Here is a 19,275-nt window from a genome sequence, read left to right on the forward strand (position 1 = left end):
AGACAACCTCAGATCGGCTCAGCACCGACAACAGCAGCATTACAACAAAAATGCACGGATTCGAACCTTTCGACCAGGGGACAAGGTAATGCTGCTACTTCCCTCATCTGAATCGAAACTGTGTGCTAAATGGCAGGGGCCGTATGAGGTGATTCGGGCTATAGGGAAAGTAAATTATGAAATTAGACAGCCCGATCGCCGAAATGAACGTGAAATTTATCATGTCAATTTATTAAAGCCCTGGCAGGCAAGGGAGGTCTTATTTATAGCCCCAGGCAATATGGAGGATGATTTAGGTCCCTGTCCAGAGACCCCGAGCACAAGAGCGATTTCTATGGGGGAACAATTGGTTCCGGATCAGCAAAGAGAGCTGCGTAAGCTTATTGAGGAGTTCAGCGATGTTTTTTCTGACGTGCCCGGCAGGACAAACTTAGTTGAATATGACATTATCTCTCCACCAGGTGTCACAGTGCGAGAGAGACCGTACCGGATCCCGGAAAGTCGACGAAGTGGCGTTCGCAAAGAGGTATGGGATATGCTCGAGCTTGGGGTGATTGAGCCTTCCAGGAGCGAGTGGTGCAGTCCGATCGTCATAGTGGCTAAGAAAGACGGCACCAACCGCTTCTGTGTGGATTTCAGAAAGGTGAACGCTATTGCTAAGTTCGATGCATATCCCATGCCTCGGGTCGACGAACTTTTAGACAGACTGGGAAAAGCGAGGTTTATTTCCACTCTGGACCTGACGAAGGGATACTGGCAAATCCCTTTAACCCGCAGCTCCAGAGAGAAAACCGCATTTTCAACACCAGAAGGGCTGTTCCACTTTAAAACCATGCCGTTTGGGCTACATGGTGCGCCCGCTGCCTTTCAGAGACTGATGGACCAGGTTTTACGCCCACATCATGAATATGCAGCAGCGTATATTGATGACGTGGTGATATACAGCTCCACCTGGCGAGAGCATTTGGCTAGGGTTGCAGCCGTTCTTCAGTCTCTAAGGGCAGCCCGGCTGACAGCTAACTTGAGGAAATGTGCGTTTGCCAAAACAGAGACTCAATATTTGGGATTTTTAATGGGGAATGGAAGGGTGAGACCTGTAGTCACCAAAATCCAGGCTTTGGTTGATGCAGCGATCCCCAAAACCAAGACTCAGGTGAGGTCACTACTGGGCTTAGCCGGTTATTACCGCCGCTTCATCCCCGAGTACGCCACAGTGGTTAACCCGTTAGTCGACCTCACCAAAAAGAGTGCTCCAAATTTAATTAAATGGTCAGCTGAGTGTCAGGGAGCGTTTGATACTATTAAGCGTACACTTTGCCAGGCCCCCACTCTTATCACACCGGATTTCACCAAGAGATTCATCCTCCACACCGACGCATCGGATGTAGGTTTGGGTGCAGTCTTGTCCCAAAAAGTAGCTGGAGTAGAGCACCCGATATTATACCTCAGTAAAAAAATGTTACCTCGGGAACGCAACTACTCCGTAGTCGAAAAAGAGTGTTTGGCCATTAAATGGGCTACTCACTCTTTACGATACTACCTGCTGGGACACTCATTCGATCTGGTCACAGACCACGCCCCACTCAAGTGGTTAAGCACAATGAAGGACAGCAATGCCCGGATAACTCGGTGGTATCTGGCATTGCAGCCCTTCATGTACCACATGGTACACCGTGCGGGGAAAGACCACCAAAATGCGGATTATTTTTCCCGGGAGGGGGGAGTAATGGGGAAGGTAGATTTAGCCGAGTGTTCCTTCGGCTCCACTCTGAGCGGTGGGATATGTGACGGAAAGATGAGTTCTGGTGATGAATCTTCCTCCCAACCTGTGAGGGCGCTAAAGAACGGGAGGAGAAGCATCTGGAAGGGCTGGCCTGACAGTTCGTTTCCGGGTCAGGGAAGTGGGTCAGCCTGGAGGGAAGCGCGACTCTGTTGTAAGACCGTATTGATTTGAGAGGTAAACGAGAGGCAGCTGCAAGTAATAAGGCAGCTGCAACCGTTTATCTCGATATCATGCGGGATTACATATAGGGGCCAGGGTAACGCTGGTCTTTTCCTTCGTTTGGGTTAAACGCTTGGAGAGAGAAGGATCGAGAGAGGAGCTCTCGTTGTAAAGAGGAATTGCGTGTTGTGTTTGTTTTGTAATTGTCTGCGTTTTGCACCACCAGACAGTTAACTCACCGGTCCGGAGCTGTCGACCAGGGTCAGCACAATCCGGATCACCACTGCACGGAACCGTCACGAAATACAGTGTCTTCACCCACCACAAGCACGTCTGCACTCACCCAGGACTGGTGGCCGTGTGTTCGTTTTGTTCGGGACTGTGTCTGTGTTATTGCTATCCCCGTGCTTTACACATTGTTGTGTATAGCCGGGGATTTATTATTTAACGGTCACCAGACCTGGATTATAAATAAAAGCACCTTTTCATTGGAAACTGTTGTCTGCCTGTCACTCCTGCATCGCATCACCGCTATACCTGTTCCCCTCCACTAGCCACTTTGCCACACTGACATATCGCATATAGCAGCAAGGAGCTGACTTCTGGTATTGTGGCTTCACCTCCTTTTTTCGGATGGCTGACTTCCGACTGCCCCTGGAATGAACTGTCAACCCATCCAGTCCGGGGCACACTGTTCCTGTTATGCTGTGCCCTCATAGGTCGGAAGGGAGATTGTTGACTCGGATTCATTCGCTCTCTGTCACAGCCACCCTGCTGTTTTATTCAGGATCACTAACTCTGCTGGAGTCACTGCCTTGACTGCAGTCACTCCAGACCCCTGACAGCCATGGAGAGATTCAAAACCATGGGAAAGGGCTCCAGAGTTTGATCAAATTTCAGATCAATAACTACAGTACAAGCACGCATTTCACTTAATAGAGGTTTTACTTCAACCAGGAAGAGAATGAAAAGATGAGAGAGAAAAACAAATAAAGGTGGCCTCAATTTAGATATTACAATGCTGTTTCTGCATATGATGTTTGTGTGTCAAGATCTGTACAGAAACATTAAAACACCTTTCCCAGTTTACAGATTTGCAAACAGGTTTTCAGAACAGTAATCCGTGAAGTTGATGTTGTGTTCTTCCAGAATGCTCGAGGCGCCGATGGCTACGGAATGCATTTTGTATTGTGAGAATTTAATAAAGTCCACTTTTAAACTATCCAATGTTAACCCTGATTTAGTTTTTTATTTTTATTTTTATTTTTTTATTTTATTTTGAATAAATAATTAAAGCATAAGAAATATGTATGACATATAAAATGAGAAAACTAAACAAAATGTTTTTTTAAAAAAAAGTGTATTTGCAAAATCAACACGTAAATCAGAGGAAAACTATATTCACTATAAATGCACAATTTAACCATGAGCTGTGATTCCTTCTGCAGCTATAGCTGGGCAGTAAAGGAATAATTAATTTAGTTAAATAATTCAAATTGGTGCTGTCACTGGTTCAATCTGCATTCTAGAAAAATGTGAAGATTCATTCTAGCAGTGATGCTGAAACTCACATTGTAGTATCAGCACTGGTATCTGGTAGTGTAGAGTTGGATCTGAGTGGAGTGGACCTAATACAGCCTCAGATGTCATATAGAGTCCTTCATGTGTAATTAATGAACCTCACTCTAAAGTGCTGGCAGCACTAACCCCCCAATGATATGGACTCTCAGCAGTGTTCACGGTTCAGCTCTCATATAGCTATTTCTAACAGGATTTGCATGAAGGAAGGTGCTTTGCATACCTGTGCATGCTTCATTGCTCAAACCCTTTTAACTGAAGACGCACATTATTGTTCAATCACTGTTCAGACCTTTCAGAGCTCCTGAAACACACAATAAAATGATGTCCGTGTTTCTCCTGGTTGGGACGCTTCTCATCATCTTTGCCCAGGGTAAGAGTGACAGTGGAGATTTTAAACACACAACAATGCATTGTTTACTGGGGACAATTGTTTGCGAGTTAATAAATAACCAATCAATTAGTTTAATTTGTGTTATGTTTTGTAATTTTATTTAAAGTGTTGTCATGTATAAGAATATAAATTGCATTCCAACTTCAAAAATGATTAACTGCACCTTTTTCTTTTTGTTCCTCAGTCTCCAGTGGGCAGATCACCATGATTCAGACTCCTTCAGCACTCTCTGCTCTCCCAGGAGAAAGAGTCTCTATCAGCTGTAAAGCCAGCAGCTCCCTTGACAGCGGTGGTAAAAGCTACCTAGCCTGGTACCTGCAGACACCTGGAGAAGCTCCTAAACTCCTGATCTATTTTGCAAGCAGCCTTCAATCTGGGATCCCAGCTCATTTCAGTGGCAGTGGATCTGGGACTGACTTCACTCTGACCATCAGCGGTGTCCAGGCTGAAGATGCAGGAGATTACTACTGTCAGCAGGTTTACAGCTCCCCTCTCAAACAGGGATAATTGTTCATACAAAAACCTCCCTCAGCTCTACAGGAACTGCTCTGGTTCATAAACAGTACCCACAGGGAGCTGATGCGAATACCAGCTGCAGAGCTGAAGGCTTTTCAGACCGGTATACTTTTGAGATAAACATTGTAACAACATTCCTCGCTACACCGCAATGTTTTGGGAACTCTAAGCAAGCACACACTGTCACCAGATTTGTTTTTTGATATTTTTTTTTTTTTTATCAGTATCACACGGCAAGTTCTATTTTCACAATAAAAATATGAAATCATGTTGTACAGTAGATCGGCATACACCACACCACAGACTCTCATCCCTGAAGTCAAGACGATTACATCACTGTAACTCTTATACCTGAAGTCAAGGTGATTACATCACTGTGAATCTGATACCTGAAGTCAAGGTGATTACATCATTGTGAATCTGATACCTGAAGTCAAGGTGATTGTATCACTGTGAATCTGATACCTGAAGTCAAGGTGATTGCATCACTGTGAATCTGATACCTGAAGTCAAGGTGATTGCATCACTGTGAATCTGATATCTAAACATATCAACAAGCTTCTCCAGATTACAAACAGCATTCTTGGGCTCCATTTATCCATTGGATATTCTACAAGAGCAAATTATATTAACCAATGAAGACACTTTGTTGTAAACAAATACCCATTTGTTCCTGCAGGCTTTGTTATTTGTTTTAATTTCTGCAGTCTGGCGTTTTAAAAACGTACCTGGATTCTCAATTTTATGAGTATTTTTTTTATCTATTTTAAGGAATGGAACATGGACCATCACACCTGCCCACAACATTTATTAGAGCAGTTTTTTCACGGCCTCTGGAGCATTTTTAAGAAGCACCTTATAAAGGCTGCTCAAAGTCCAGAGAAATACTCTCCAATCTTGCAATCTTCTAAAACTGAATAGGGTAAGTGTACCTTTTAAGCTGACTGAATCTAGTCTGAACCATTTTTTAGATATTTAGCTCAGGTTTTCTGTCAGTTAAGAGTGGTGTAAATGAAAGATTAATCATGCATTTGCTGTTTCATGACTTTATATAATCTAATATTATTTTTGACAAAAAAATAACTTTCAAAATATGAGCTTGGATGGAAAATCTTTCTGATCTTGTCACGACTGACACATGCATGACATCGTAGCTTCATCTTCCCTGTTGTTTTACCGCTCCAAACACAGCTTTGTCCAGGGGTTGTAAGATGAGTTAGATGAGATGAGAGCCTCAAGAGGAGCGCATTTTTTCCTTTGCTTTAGAGCTAGTTTCAGAGAGACATGTGAAAAATGTCCATCAAAAATAACGACTAGAAAACTGCATATCTGAGACTTTGGAGGACTCTTCAGTGACCTCTCCATCCAGCCATGATCAGACACAGCATACTTTGCTAATTCTGGACCATTCTGACGTCATGTGCTTTTGAAGCATTTGCCTTTGTATATTACGTATGGAGGCAGGCCTATCCCAGCCGCCAGTCATCCATATGGTTATTTGTTCTCTTCCACTACCCCCAGGGATTTGATATGTATTTTTTTATCCTCTTAGAGCCAGGATCTGGTCAGATGCAGGGTCTATGATGAAGCCAATTTCATCTATATTAAATATGTTTTGTGATTTGTCATGGACATTGTTTTCATTCAGTGCATTTGTAAGGATTTCATTAAAGCAGTGCTCCAGTATAGTAGGATCTGACGTTGCCTTGGCTCTTGCACGCAGAAATTGTTCAGATTTTCTGACTGAGCTCTGGATGATCTGTCATGAACCTGGCATATCACTCTGGATGATCTGTCATGAACCTGGCATATCACTCTGGATGATCTGTCATGAACCTGGCATACCATTTCCTTCCAGGTCTCTGATTGGTAAACTAAGTGTCAGTGTTGTTGGACTTAACATTTTCTTCTACAAGATCTAGAAGATCAACTTTAGTAACCCCCCAATCCCAATGAGCTACTCTACGACCTGCATGATATAAAAAGTGGTATAAACTAAACAAATATTTCTATAAATATGAATTAGCAAATAAGTTAGATATTTCAATCACGCACTTAACCTACACTGATATTTAGCCTAAAAACCACTGCTTATGGCTAATTTTGACCTACCGTATGACGAATACTACAGGATATATATATATATATATATATATATATATATATATATATATATATATATATATATATATATATATATATATATATATATATACTGCTGTAATATCAAAGATGAGCTAAGCCTTTTCTCTGTCTAAACTTCCTAGCTAGCAGTGATAGGTTGCTGATAGTGCCTTCTTGATAGAGGCGACATGCCTTCAACATGCGAGGGCATGAACTGTAGTTCTGATGTTTTTTACTCATCCTGTGTAAATTTAGAAATTAAAAGAAAATAATGTGATTTTGATTGGTTTTACTACCTCAAAGTAATTGCCTTTAAATACTTGTTTTAAAATTGGTTTAGTTTGGAGTATCACCTAAATGGGTTTAATAGGTGCAACACCATTTACTAATTATAAGGTAGAATTATATAATTAGTTTGTTCTTTTTATAAAAAAAAAATACGAATACAAGACATCTTACCTCAGATATAATTGTATTTATTTATGGTCATTGAGGGTTAAATTATTAAATTTGGGCACATAGCACAGTGAAATGTGCAGTGGCTATGTGATCTGAAGTGGTCGTGCATCTTTTAAGCCTGCCTTGAAAAAACTTAAAATTGCAGAAAAGCATGTAAAATATTGCAAATGTCTTTTTCATTTTATGATATAGTAAGAAAAAAGACACTAGAAGGTATGGGATATGCACAATTTTAGGCTTTTTTGTTTTAAGTAAGTGTAATGACTAATCTGGAGCCTATCACATGTTTAGTTTAAAAAATTTCAGATAACCCATCTTTGTAGATGATAATATTACTTATAAAAGTACTAAATAGACAGATTTTCTAACTAAGATTCAGAACATTAATCTCTTAAATTTACAAAAAACATTAATACTTACCTTTTAAAGACATAAAAATATGTAAAATAAAGTTTTCTTTGGTTACATGGAGACTGAAGTTTTCTTGTGCCTTTCACCATGGCCACCATGTGACAGATTTCTAATGTATGTGTGATAGCTGCATGGAATATTTGGTCATCCTTGGGTGTCTGTAGGTGCACATGCATGGATTTATAAAGTACTCTTTCACCAAGATTATTTTTTCCTTCTCATTAAAACTCATATCCAGGATACGTGCTTGTGTAAAATGATTTTTGATACTCAGAGTTATAGGTTCTGTTCAGAATGATGGACATTTGTAGTCATTCTCTTAAGGAGTGTATATAAGAACATAAGAAATTAAAGAAAGTTTACAAACGAGAGGAGGCCATTCGGCCCATCTTGCAACAACCAAACGAGCAAGATGGGCCGAATGGCCTCCTCTCGTTTGTAAACTTTCTTATGTTCTAATGTTTGGTTGTTAGTAGCTTATTGATCCCAGAATCTCATCAAGCAGCTTCCTGAAGGATCCCAGGTGTCAGCTTCAACAACATTACTGGGGAGTTGATTCCAGACCCTCATGAGTCTCTATGTAAAAAAGTGCCTCCTATTTTCTGTTCTGAATGACCCTTTGTCTAATCTCCATCTGTGACCCTTGGTCCTTGTTTCTCTTTTCAGGTCAAAAAAGTCCCCTGGGTCGACACTGTCAATACCTTTTAGAATTTTGAATGCTTGAACTAGGTCGCCGCGTAGTCTTCTTTGTTCAAGACTGAACAGATTCAATTCTTTTAGCCTGTCTGCATATGACATGCCTTTTAAGCCCGGAATAATTCTGGTCACTCTTCTTTGCACTCTTTCTAGAGCAGCAATATCTTTTTTATAGCGAGGTGACCAGAACTGAACACAATATGAGGTCTTACTAATGCATTGTACAGTTTTAACATTACTTCCCTTGATTTAAATTCAACACTTTTCACAATGTATCCGAGCATCTTGTTAGCCTTTTTTATAGCTTCCCCACATTGTCTAGATGAAGACATTTCTGAGTCAACAAAAACTCCTAGGTCTTTTTCATAGATTCCTTCTCCAATTTCAGGATCTCCCATATGATATTTATAATGTACATTTTTATTTCCTGCGTGCAGTACCTTACACTTTTCTCTATTAAATGTCATTTGCCATGTGTCTGCCCAGTTCTGAATCTTGTCTAGATCATTTTGAATGACCTTTGCTGCTGCAACAGTGTTTGCCACTCCCCCTATTTTTGTGTCATCTGCAAATTTAACAAGTTTGCTTACTATACCAGAATCTAAATCATTAATGTAGATTAGGAATAGCAGAGGACCTAATACTGATCCCTGTGGTACTCCACTGGTTACCACACTCTATTCTGAGGTTTCTCCTCTAATCAGTACTTTCTGTTTTCTACTTTTTAACCACTCCCTAATCAATGTACATGTGTTTCCTTGAATCCCTACTGCGTTCAGTTTAAGAATTAATCTTTTGTGTGGGACTTTGTCAAAAGCTTTCTGGAAATCTAAATAAACCATGTCATATGCTTTGCAATTATCCATTACCGAAGTTTCATCCTCAAAAAAATCAAGCAAGTTAGTTAGACACGATCTCCCTTTCCTAAAACCATGTTGACTGTCTCCCAGCACCCTGTTACCATATAGGTACTTTTCCATTTTGGATCTTATTATTGTTTCCATAAGTCTGCATATAATAGAAGTCAGGCTTACTGGGGATTTGTTTATTTTAAGAGCTCCTAGTCCCTTTAACACTTCTGCCTTGGTTATGCTAAAGTTATTTAAAACTGGATAGGAACTGGATGACATTTGGAGCATGTTGTTCGTATCCTCCTTTGTAAAAACTTGTGAAACTCCAGTCTACTTCTGTTAGTCTCTGTTTTCATACCTTCTAAAATTGTAAACCTTAGCTTTAATCATTACTTTTGGGGTTTTAAAAAGCACTTCAAAAGAGACCATGTTGTGGTCTGAGTTTGCTAGTGGTTCTCTGACCTTGTTTTAGTTATTCTGTCTTCGTTTTTTGAAAAGACTAAAGACTCCCCTCTAGTCGTTGCCTTGACAAATTGTGTTAGGAAGCAGTCATTTGTCATTTCCACCATTTCAGTTTCATCCGTCGTGCTACCCACCGGGTTTTCCCATTTTATATGGGGGAAGTTGAAATCCCCCATTAGTATGGCTTCTCCTTTGCTATACGCATTTCTAATGTAATTGTATAACAGATTATTTTGCTCATGCCCCTATTATTATGCCCTTTGAATTTCTGTCTGTTATTCTGACCCATATTGATTCGGCTTTGTTTTCCTTGTCCAGGTTTAACACCTGGGCTTCAAGACTGTTTCTTATGTATAGCGCTACCCCTCCTCCTCTTCTGTCCTGCCTGTTTTTCCTATACAGTGTATACCCACAAATATTATATTCGTCCCCATCACTCTCAGACAACCACGTTTCTGTAACACTTATCACATCATAGTTACCTGTTAGTGCAGTAGCTTCAAGTTCTAGAATTTTGTTTCCGATACTTTAGCATTTAGATAAATACATTTAATGGTTGTCTTACCTGAGTTGTTGTTCTTGTTTTGATGCGGTCTCCCTTCTGTTTTTTTGTTGATTTCTCCCCCCTTCCTTTCTAGTTTAAATGCTTCTGAACCTGCTCGAGGATTTTTTCGTGTGCATCACGTCTTCAGCCATGCGTTTAGATTAATTATTTCCAGCTGTCCATATGGTCCTTTGCAAGGAGCCAGCGCGACGACAGGTAAATGTGTCGGTTTGTCTAGCTATATTTTACTTGCTGCCTTTTAAGTAAAAAATAAAAAATAAAAAATAAAAAATAGTTACGTAACGTTGGGATTGCAGGACAGGGATATAAAGCTAGCACTGTTGCATGATAGGAGGAAGTTGTGTGTGAGGTGTGTTGCGGGAGATACGAGGAGAGAGAGAGAGAGAGAGAGAGAGAGAGAGAGAGAGAGAGAGAGAGAGAGAGAGAGAGAGAGAGAGAGAGAGAGAGAGAGAGAGAGAGAGAGAGAGAGAGAGAGATTGAAAATACGGCGGCACGTTTTTGAAGATAACAAGTTTAGCTGTGCTTTGTTTATTTTTTCAAGCATAGCTGTTGGATGTTTTATAGAATACAGTGAAGGAAGAAATAACTAATTATTCGAGAGAGCTGTGGCTGGAGTGCGTGTGGAAGTTGTGGAGACCTGTTGCTGCCGAATCTACGTCGGGTTTGAGAAAAAAACTTTTTGTACTATTAGTGTTTCCTAATCGGGACAATTGTTTTTTCATTGAACCATCTTAACTTTCATGCGGATTTGATTATGGTGGAAAAGGAAAACATACTACCAGCTTAATTGCTTTAAAGCTAATGGAAATTTACTGTGACTCATTTTTACGCCCAGATGCATTTTATTTCTTCTTCTTTCATCTCTCCTGCTGCTTTGGATAAACGTGCTGGAACTCTTGCGCAACATTTAATGAATATATTCTGTGCTGGGTTACATGTTATGAAAGTGTAATTTGTTTAATGTATTGCAGTGCATTGCAACCTTAGTAGTTATGCTATATAGTTTTATTATTTATATTTGCATAGCATAGGTAAGCCATGGACTTTAGTTTTATTGAATATTGCAAGTTAAGAATAGTGTTGGGTAAGACAACAATTAGAAACAATATAGCATAACGAATGGTCTTAAATCATGATGATTGATCACTTGAGATTTTGAAATTGAAATGTTGCTTGTGCTTTTAATTCGGTGGTTTGAGACAATCATTAGATTTGTTTTGTTTAATTGGTTAATTACTCTATCATGTTCACTGTTTTAAGAAACGTTATGTGCAATATGTTAGCTACTTATGTGTAATATAACAAGCTTATTAAGTGTGTAAAAACATATTCATATGTAATTGGTTCAATATCTAAGTGCAATATAATCGTATGTGCAATATATAATAATGTGCAATATATGATAATGTGCAATATAATTTGTTGGGCTCAGTTTAGTTAATAGTGTGACTGGTAGATTGAGGTAATTGACTAGAATTTTCATTTGTTAGATCCCTGGGTCAGTAACCAAGAGGCCTGCTTGTTACTCTGAGTGTAATAAAAAACTTGAGGACTGAATGGTTCATTAGTGCTGCTTCTTTAACTGTTTTTTCCCTTCACTGTCCTGTTTATATATCTTAATAATTAGTTATTCCCTGGGCATATATAGGGTGTAGTGGTGTCACATATAGAAAAGTGAATTACTATATCCTAGTAGCGGTTTGGTGACAATTAAGTATGGTAGATTATGCATTTGCCTGGCACCTCAGATAGCCAACCGTTACACCGGTAGTATACCAGAAAATACCACAGTTTTGGTCATGTCTTTTAATTTCCTTCCTAGCTCTCTGAATTTGTTTTGCAGGGATTTTGGTCTGTCTCTTCCAATGTTGTTTGTACCGATGTGGACGACTACTACCGGGTCGTCTCCTGTTCGTTCTAGGAGCCTGTCAACGTTCTCAGTGATGTGCTTGACAGAGGCTCCTGGAAGGCAGCACACTGTTGTAGTAAGGGGGTCCAAACTGTGAATTGAACTTGCTGTGTTTCTCAATATGGAGTCCCCAACAATCATGACCTCCCTTCTTTTTGCTGTCTGGTCACCACTGTCAATGGGATCCTGGATGTTGTTCCTTTCATTCTTTGTTTTGCTCATCAAAATTCTGAAGTGACTCAAATCTGTTGGTTGTTTTGATTTCTGGTGGTTGTGTTTGACGGAGTTTCTTTTTTTCCCTGCTTCTGCCTACCTGAACCCAGCTGTTCTGACCTTCTATCTCCCTGGTGGCTTTCAGTCTGTTAGGGGTGGTGCAGACTTCCATGAATTGTGGGTGTGCCAGTTCCTCAAGATCCTGTTGCTGTCGCACTACTTCCAGCTCCATTTCTAGCATACTTACTAGTTTATGCAAGTCCTGGATTGCGCGGCACTTTACGCACACTTGGTTTAGCTCCGCTGGGTTTTCTCGGATTTCCCACATCAAGCAGGTGTCACAGATTACTGGCTTGAAGACCATGTTGATGGGGTCTTTTTTTTTTTTTTGGAAGTTTAGTTTCTTCTGCAGCCGTCAACCTGCTTCTAAACTGCTCCTCACTTTTCCACGCCTGTACTTCTCCCATGCTGTCGCTCACTGTCGCTGGGAAGACTGCCTCGTTTATAGCTGCGTTGTTCTGCTGTGCTGTTGGCTCCTCCCCTCACCCGTGTCTCAGAACAGCGCTGAATTTGAATCAGCTGCTCCGAGTTTCAGCTTGTTATCAGAAAAACATATGCGGCTGTTTGACTTTGAGCTGCAGTGTTTCCCCAATGTCCTGTGTTTTCTGCTTAAAGCAATTAAAGATGTAATTTCTCCTTACTGCTTCTAAACTGCTTTGCACTTTCACGCCTGTACTTCTCCCACGCTGTTGCTTCCATTCATCCACACATCCCCTCGTCTGTCCTGGAGGGGATGTGGGGAACTGACTTGAATCTTCTGTCCTGGAAGGGATGTGGGGAACTGACTTGAATCTTCTGTCCTGGAGGGGATGTGGGGAACTGACTTGAATCTTCTGTCCTGGAGGGGATGTGTGGAACTGACTTGAATCTTCTGTCCTGGAGGGGATGTGTGGAACTGACTTGAATCTTCTGTCCTGGAAGGGGTGTGGGGAACTGACTTGAATCTTCTGTCCTGGAAGGGGTGTGGGGAACTGACTTGAATCTTCTGTCCTGGAAGGGGTGTGGGGAACTGACTTGAATCTTCTGTCCTGGAGGGGATGTGGGGAACTGACTTGAATCTTCTGTCCTGGAAGGGGTGTGGGGAACTGACTTGAATCTTCTGTCCTGGAAGGGGTGTGGGGAACTGACTTGAATCTTCTGTCCTGGAGGGGATGTGGGGAACTGACTTGAATCTTCTGTCCTGGAGGGGATGTGGGGAACTGACTTGAATCTTCTGTCCTGGAAGGGGTGTGGGGAACTGACTTGAATCTTCTGTCCTGGAAGGGGTGTGGGGAACTGACTTGAATCTTCTGTCCTGGAGGGGATGTGGGGAACTGACTTGAATCTTCTGTCCTGGAGGGGATGTGGGGAACTGACTTGAATCTTCTGTCCTGGAGAGAATGTGTGGAACTAACTTTATTACAAAGTAGAAGCTTTAGTTGAAATAAGACTGCTGTCAAGTGGACTGGTTTAATTACATTCATTTGTTCAGTATTTTATGCTTAGTAGAGAATTTTGTCCTTTTGATTTGCAGGATAATGAATTAACATTGAGCAAGGATCCTTGATCACACCTGCTGTTGCAATGCACCAGTGAGCACCTCATACATATGCAATTAGGAGCTCTACAAGCATGAATGTTCAAAGCAGCTGGACCCTTGCAATGCACCAGCGAGCACCTCATATATATGCAATGTAGAATCTGTCTGGAGGTCCACAAGCACTGTTTAAAGCAGCTGCACCCTGTGACAGGAGACGACTGCAGACAGTTTCATGGGCTGACTTAACAAGATGACTGTTGTGAAGCAAGTTACTTCAATGGCAAGACCATGTGGACATTATCACCTCAAAGACTGGGTTTTACTGAAGACACTTCTGTAAATGTGCAAAGACAAGGTGACTTGTTTACAGTTACTGAGACTCAAAACGTTTTGAAATTGTTTTCCTCTGTGTTTTGATTCTGTTGGAGCTAAATGAAAGACACAATGTTGCACTCAAACAGTATCCTAATCACATGTGTTTTCTGTGAGAACATTTAACTGGAGATGCATCCGAAATGCATTCTGGAATAAAAGGAAGAGATTTTGTAAGCATATGGAATGTTTAGGTAAGTATTATTAGTAGTAGTATTTATACATGTTGATACAGATGAAAGAAGTTGCTGGATGTTTATATTGTGTAGTTGCAGATATTATATGACAAGTGTTTGAGTCTTGCCTATGGAATCAGTCATTCAGCAGCAGGCTGTTGTAGTTACTGTATGCTGTCAATTAACTGTTTATAAAAGAGATGAGCACATTGAATGGTGTCATTTTATTGCAGGCCGGGAGATTTGACTTGGAGTCTGCTTGGCTCCCTTGGCAACCTGCCTTGCTGTGTACTGTTCTCTTTTTATAAAAGTTCAGCACTGTCTGTTGTATACTTACTGGTAAAGGGTTGAAATAATAATAATAAGACAGTTGCTGAATGAACACTGACTCTCTATGCTGCAGCTGCTGGCATAAGTGTTTTTTGTACAGTGGCTGCATTAGCTCGGATCACTGTGGTTCACTTTTGGACCGGGGACCAAGCTGCTTGTGAAATGTAAGTCTCCTTTATCAGCACAGTTCACCACCATGTGGAGACTTTATTATTATGAGAGAAAATAAAGGTGTTTTGAAACAAATATGCATAATATAGACTAAAATATTGAAACTCTCTTTTTGAATTATAGTCTTGCAGGTACACAACCCTAATGAGATCTTAATCAGTAATAATGTACATTTCAACATGCTCAGTGAGCCACTGAATTGCAGAGACAGGGAGGAGTTCTGTACCTGCATTGTACACCATGAGCTGCATCTGCCTTTCATTTCACTCACTTTTCATTTCATGGGAAACAATGCTGATGCCTTGCTTTATTTAGTCTGCAGGTAAATGGGCTTGTTTTATTGCTGAATCCTCTGAAACAGAGGAATAGGACGGACCTCCGCACGGCAGGGGTTTTTGAACAGGGGCTGGGTTAGAATGAATCACTGTGTCGTACTTTCGGACCAGGGACCAAGCTGGTTGTGAGATGTAAGTTATTCCTCTCATTCTGTTAACCAGGCAGGTCATTGTTGTATTTTAACATTTATTAGTTAACAATTGCACATTGCTTTCCGTTCTCCTTTTATAAATTCTTTATAATATAGCAAACACAACTGAAAAGAGGGCGATTCTGCACAAAAAATAAAACATGTACACAGGAGTGAGAATACGAATGAGAATAAGAAGATTAATAATAATAATGATAAGAAGAATGATAATAATAATAATAAGAATGGTGATAATAATAATAAGAGAATAATAATAAGAATGATAATAAGAGAATAATAATAATAATAATAAGAATAATAATAAGAGACTAATAATAATAATAAGAGAATAATAACAATAATAATAATGACTATAAGAATGAGAATAGGAACAGTAACCCTGTGTTAAGTGCAGGCAGAGTTTTTGTACAGCTGCTGCATTAGCTCAGATCGCTGTGGTACACTTTCGGACCAGGGACTAAGCTGGTTGTGAGATGTAAGTTATTCCTCTCATTCTGTTAACCAGGCAGGTCATTGTTGTATTTTAACATTTATTAATTAACAATTGCACATTGCTTTCGGTTCTCCTTTTATAAATTATTCTTTATAGCAAACACAACTGAAAAGAGGGCGATTCTGCACAAAAAATAAAACATGTACACAGGAGTGAGAATACGAATGAGAGTGGTAAACCAGCACATATGATGATAAATCCATGTTCAGTTGTTGTAAAATATAAGTTAATTCTTTGCATTGGCGTAGCCAGGCAGGTGATTGCTATATATATATATAATAATAATATATAAAAAAAAAAAAAGAATTTTAGAAAAATTAAAACGAAGAACGTATTAGTTCGACGATACACTTGTATTTGAATTGAGAAAAAAATTTTCCGATGTTCTCCTTAATTATAAAGACATTATATAATAATAATAATAATAATAATAATAATAATAATAATAATAATAATAAACTGTAAGGATATCATTGAGTGAGTTTTTGTACAGTGGCTGCATTAGCTCAGATCACTGTGGTTCACTTTTGGACCGGGGACCAAGCTGGTTGTAAGATGTAAGTCTCCTTTATCAGCACAGTTCACCACCATGTGGAGGCTTTATTTTGTTTATTTGTTTTTTATAAAAATAATTAATTAAAAAAAAAAAGTTTGAAAATCCGTTAAATTTAGACTTTAGATTGAAAATCTCTCCAATCCAGTGAGCAGCTAAAGAAAAACAAACATTTAATTGCCGTGTATTTGTTTTGCATTTCTCTATCGGTTTATTATTACCATTACAGTTTGCTATTTGGTATTGAATAGCCGGTGCTTATCTGCTAGATACTTGTGTTAATTCCAGTGCTGCAGCCCATACAATAATTTCAGGCAGGGCACCAGCATGGTGTAAAATGTAAGTTCATTCTTTACATTGGCTCTGCCAGGCATGTAACTGTTCTATTTTTAACATTTATTCATAAATATATTTTTGATTTGGCTTCAGTCACCCTGAGCTGTGATTCCATTTTGTATGATTTCTTTAATAATGACAAGCTGGTAGTTCTGGGGTTTCAGAACGGTTTCTTTAATAATGACAAGCTGGTAGTTCTGGGGTTTCAGAACGGTTTCTTCAATAATGACAAGCTGCTAGTTCTGGGGTTTCAGAACTCCAGTCAACCACAGCTGTCAGCTATTAAACAATGAGGACTAGTGGTTGCCATCTGTGCTGCTTATTTTATTTGTATTTGTAAGTATATTAACTGAATACTTCATTATGAATGAAGTGTATGATGATGTCTCAGGAAACCATAACTTTTGAAAAATAAAAATCAAATAATTTAAAAATTATTCTTAATGTTGTTCCCCTTACGAAGTCTATGCAATTTCACTAATGCATAGTGACATAGTCCCAGTGAAAACACAATGAAAGCACGGCACAGCACAGGCAAGCGTGATTAATTACAGCTACGTATTGTAAAGCAATGAAAAACCTGGTTAATGCTTGTAAAATATAGAACATGCACAGCATACATTTGGTAAAAACCTGATAAACAGCCAATCCAGCAAGGCCAAGTCTTTTACAGAGCTCAGTATCCGGGAATCTTCAGTATGTACAGTACGACATTCAGAAACTCCATGTGCCTTTGGAGTAGCAATGCAAAAAAACAGTACGAGGAGGTTATTTTCATTTCTGGTATCTATCTGTTGGCTGACATTTCGTTTGTAAATGTTTAATTGTTAAAAAAAACCTTCTTTAAATATGGTGTTGTGATAAGCTGTCTTTAGAAATTTTGAAATGTATTTGCAATATGAGAGAATAACACAGCCTGTGAATTTGTTTCTGAGAATAAGAAAATCATATAACTATAAAAAGACCTTTGAAAAGTTTCATCTCAATCTAAAATGCATTGAGGGAAATCAACAGTGATAAAGATGTTTATAAGTAATGTAATCAGATATAGACAGGGCAGATGTGCTTATTAAAGTTCACCACTGTATTTTTGCAGTTTTACCATTTGTTTCCCTTGGTTATACTATGCATTTACCACAGGTTGCCCTGGTTTCTCCATTTTTGAGAGTGTTCTGCACACTTGCCCTTGCGTGAAATTGAAAGTCTTTAGGACTACAGCTTGATACTATAAGTGTCAGGTGGAGAGACTCGCATGTTAATGCAATACACACAAACAAGTTTTATACACTGTGAACATATTCTGTATCACTTAAGACAGGGCCCTCTTGTATGGAATAATGTACAATCTAGCAGCATGTTATTGATTATGTTATTAACAGTTAAAGATTATGTTTAGAAATAATAATAACACTGAATGGCAGCACACTTGTGGAATGTGTTTTGCTATAACATGTTTTAAGAAAGCTATAATTCATGTTATTACATGATTCATTTTTATAACCACAGATCTCTAAACTAATATATGTATAGTAAGTCAGTCTATAGCTGGGCATTATTAACTGTTTGTGTTATTGAATCATGACGTGGAGACTAGAAAGGAGCTGTTAAAATGAACTCCTATTTGGCATGATACTCAGAACCTTGATTGACATGTTTATAGCAGTTTGAAGAAAGCATCCTGGTGGGATAGATTGACAGGAATGTTACATTCAGGAACCTCACTGAAAATGATACTCTCTAAAACCCTGTACGTTAGACACAATTAAATAAATGAAATCTTTTTTTGCTTTTCTTGTTTTCTACAGCTGGAAGCCCCATTGCTCCTTCCTCCGTCTCCGTGCTGCCTCCCTCCCAGCTGGAGCTCAACACAAACAAAGCCACCGTGGTCTGCATGGTGAATAATTTCTACCCCGATGTCGTGGCTATCAAGTGGCAAGTGGACGGGGTGGACCAGTCGAATGGTGTGCTGACCAGCTCAGTGAAGCAGAAGGACGGCAAATACAGCGCAAGCAGCAGCCTGACCCTGACCAAGGCCCAGTGGAACCAGCAGGAGAAGTACACCTGCATTGTGACCCACGAGGCCATGAGCACTCCGATGAGCGAGACCATCAGCAGGAGCCAGTGCACACTGTTGGATGCCTAGAGGGCAAGAGAAACCCGCTGCTTGTAATGTCCAGCTTTCTTTGGGTATTAATTAGGAGGGTCACTGTAATGTCCATGTAAGAGCAGCAGACAGTGTTCGAATGGGAAGGGCCCAGTGCGCCTGACCCTTATGGTTGATTTCCTTCTATTCGCTGTGTAGTAGTGCATCGTCTTTTGTTGTTTTGCTTGTCAATGTTAATCTAATAACAATTGTATGTTTTGTGTGTATTGCTCTGAGTGTAGTAATAAAACATGAACAAAAGTATTTACTTGTTCTATTTGTGTTTTATCTCCCAAATATAAAACTGTGGACATGCACTTATGAAATGAATTCTTCTCTCTATGTAACATCCTCCTGAGTGTGAGACTCGATGGTGGTGATGCTCACACTTTTAAATTACTTATTTTTGCTAAAAGTCTAAATTACATGAAGCACTGAATCCAGGGAGATCTCTACACCAGCCCTGGAGGTGCTGCACAATAAATACATGAATAACAAAGAGGACAATAATGAAA

General features: G+C 39.6%; 1 gene segment (V, D, J or C); it reads left to right on the forward strand.

The window, feature by feature from the left end:
- The first annotated feature begins 3,786 nt into the window (after positions 1-3,786).
- LOC121314629 lies at positions 3,787-19,024 on the forward strand. The segment is given in 4 exon segments: positions 3,787-3,893; positions 4,099-4,405; positions 15,673-15,710; positions 18,423-19,024. Coding segments are annotated over 4 exon segments (735 nt in total).
- The last annotated feature ends 251 nt before the right edge of the window (positions 19,025-19,275 follow it).

This window comes from Polyodon spathula, chromosome 1 (assembly GCF_017654505.1).
Source record: "Polyodon spathula isolate WHYD16114869_AA chromosome 1, ASM1765450v1, whole genome shotgun sequence".
Classification (NCBI taxonomy): Eukaryota; Metazoa; Chordata; class Actinopteri; order Acipenseriformes; family Polyodontidae; genus Polyodon; species Polyodon spathula.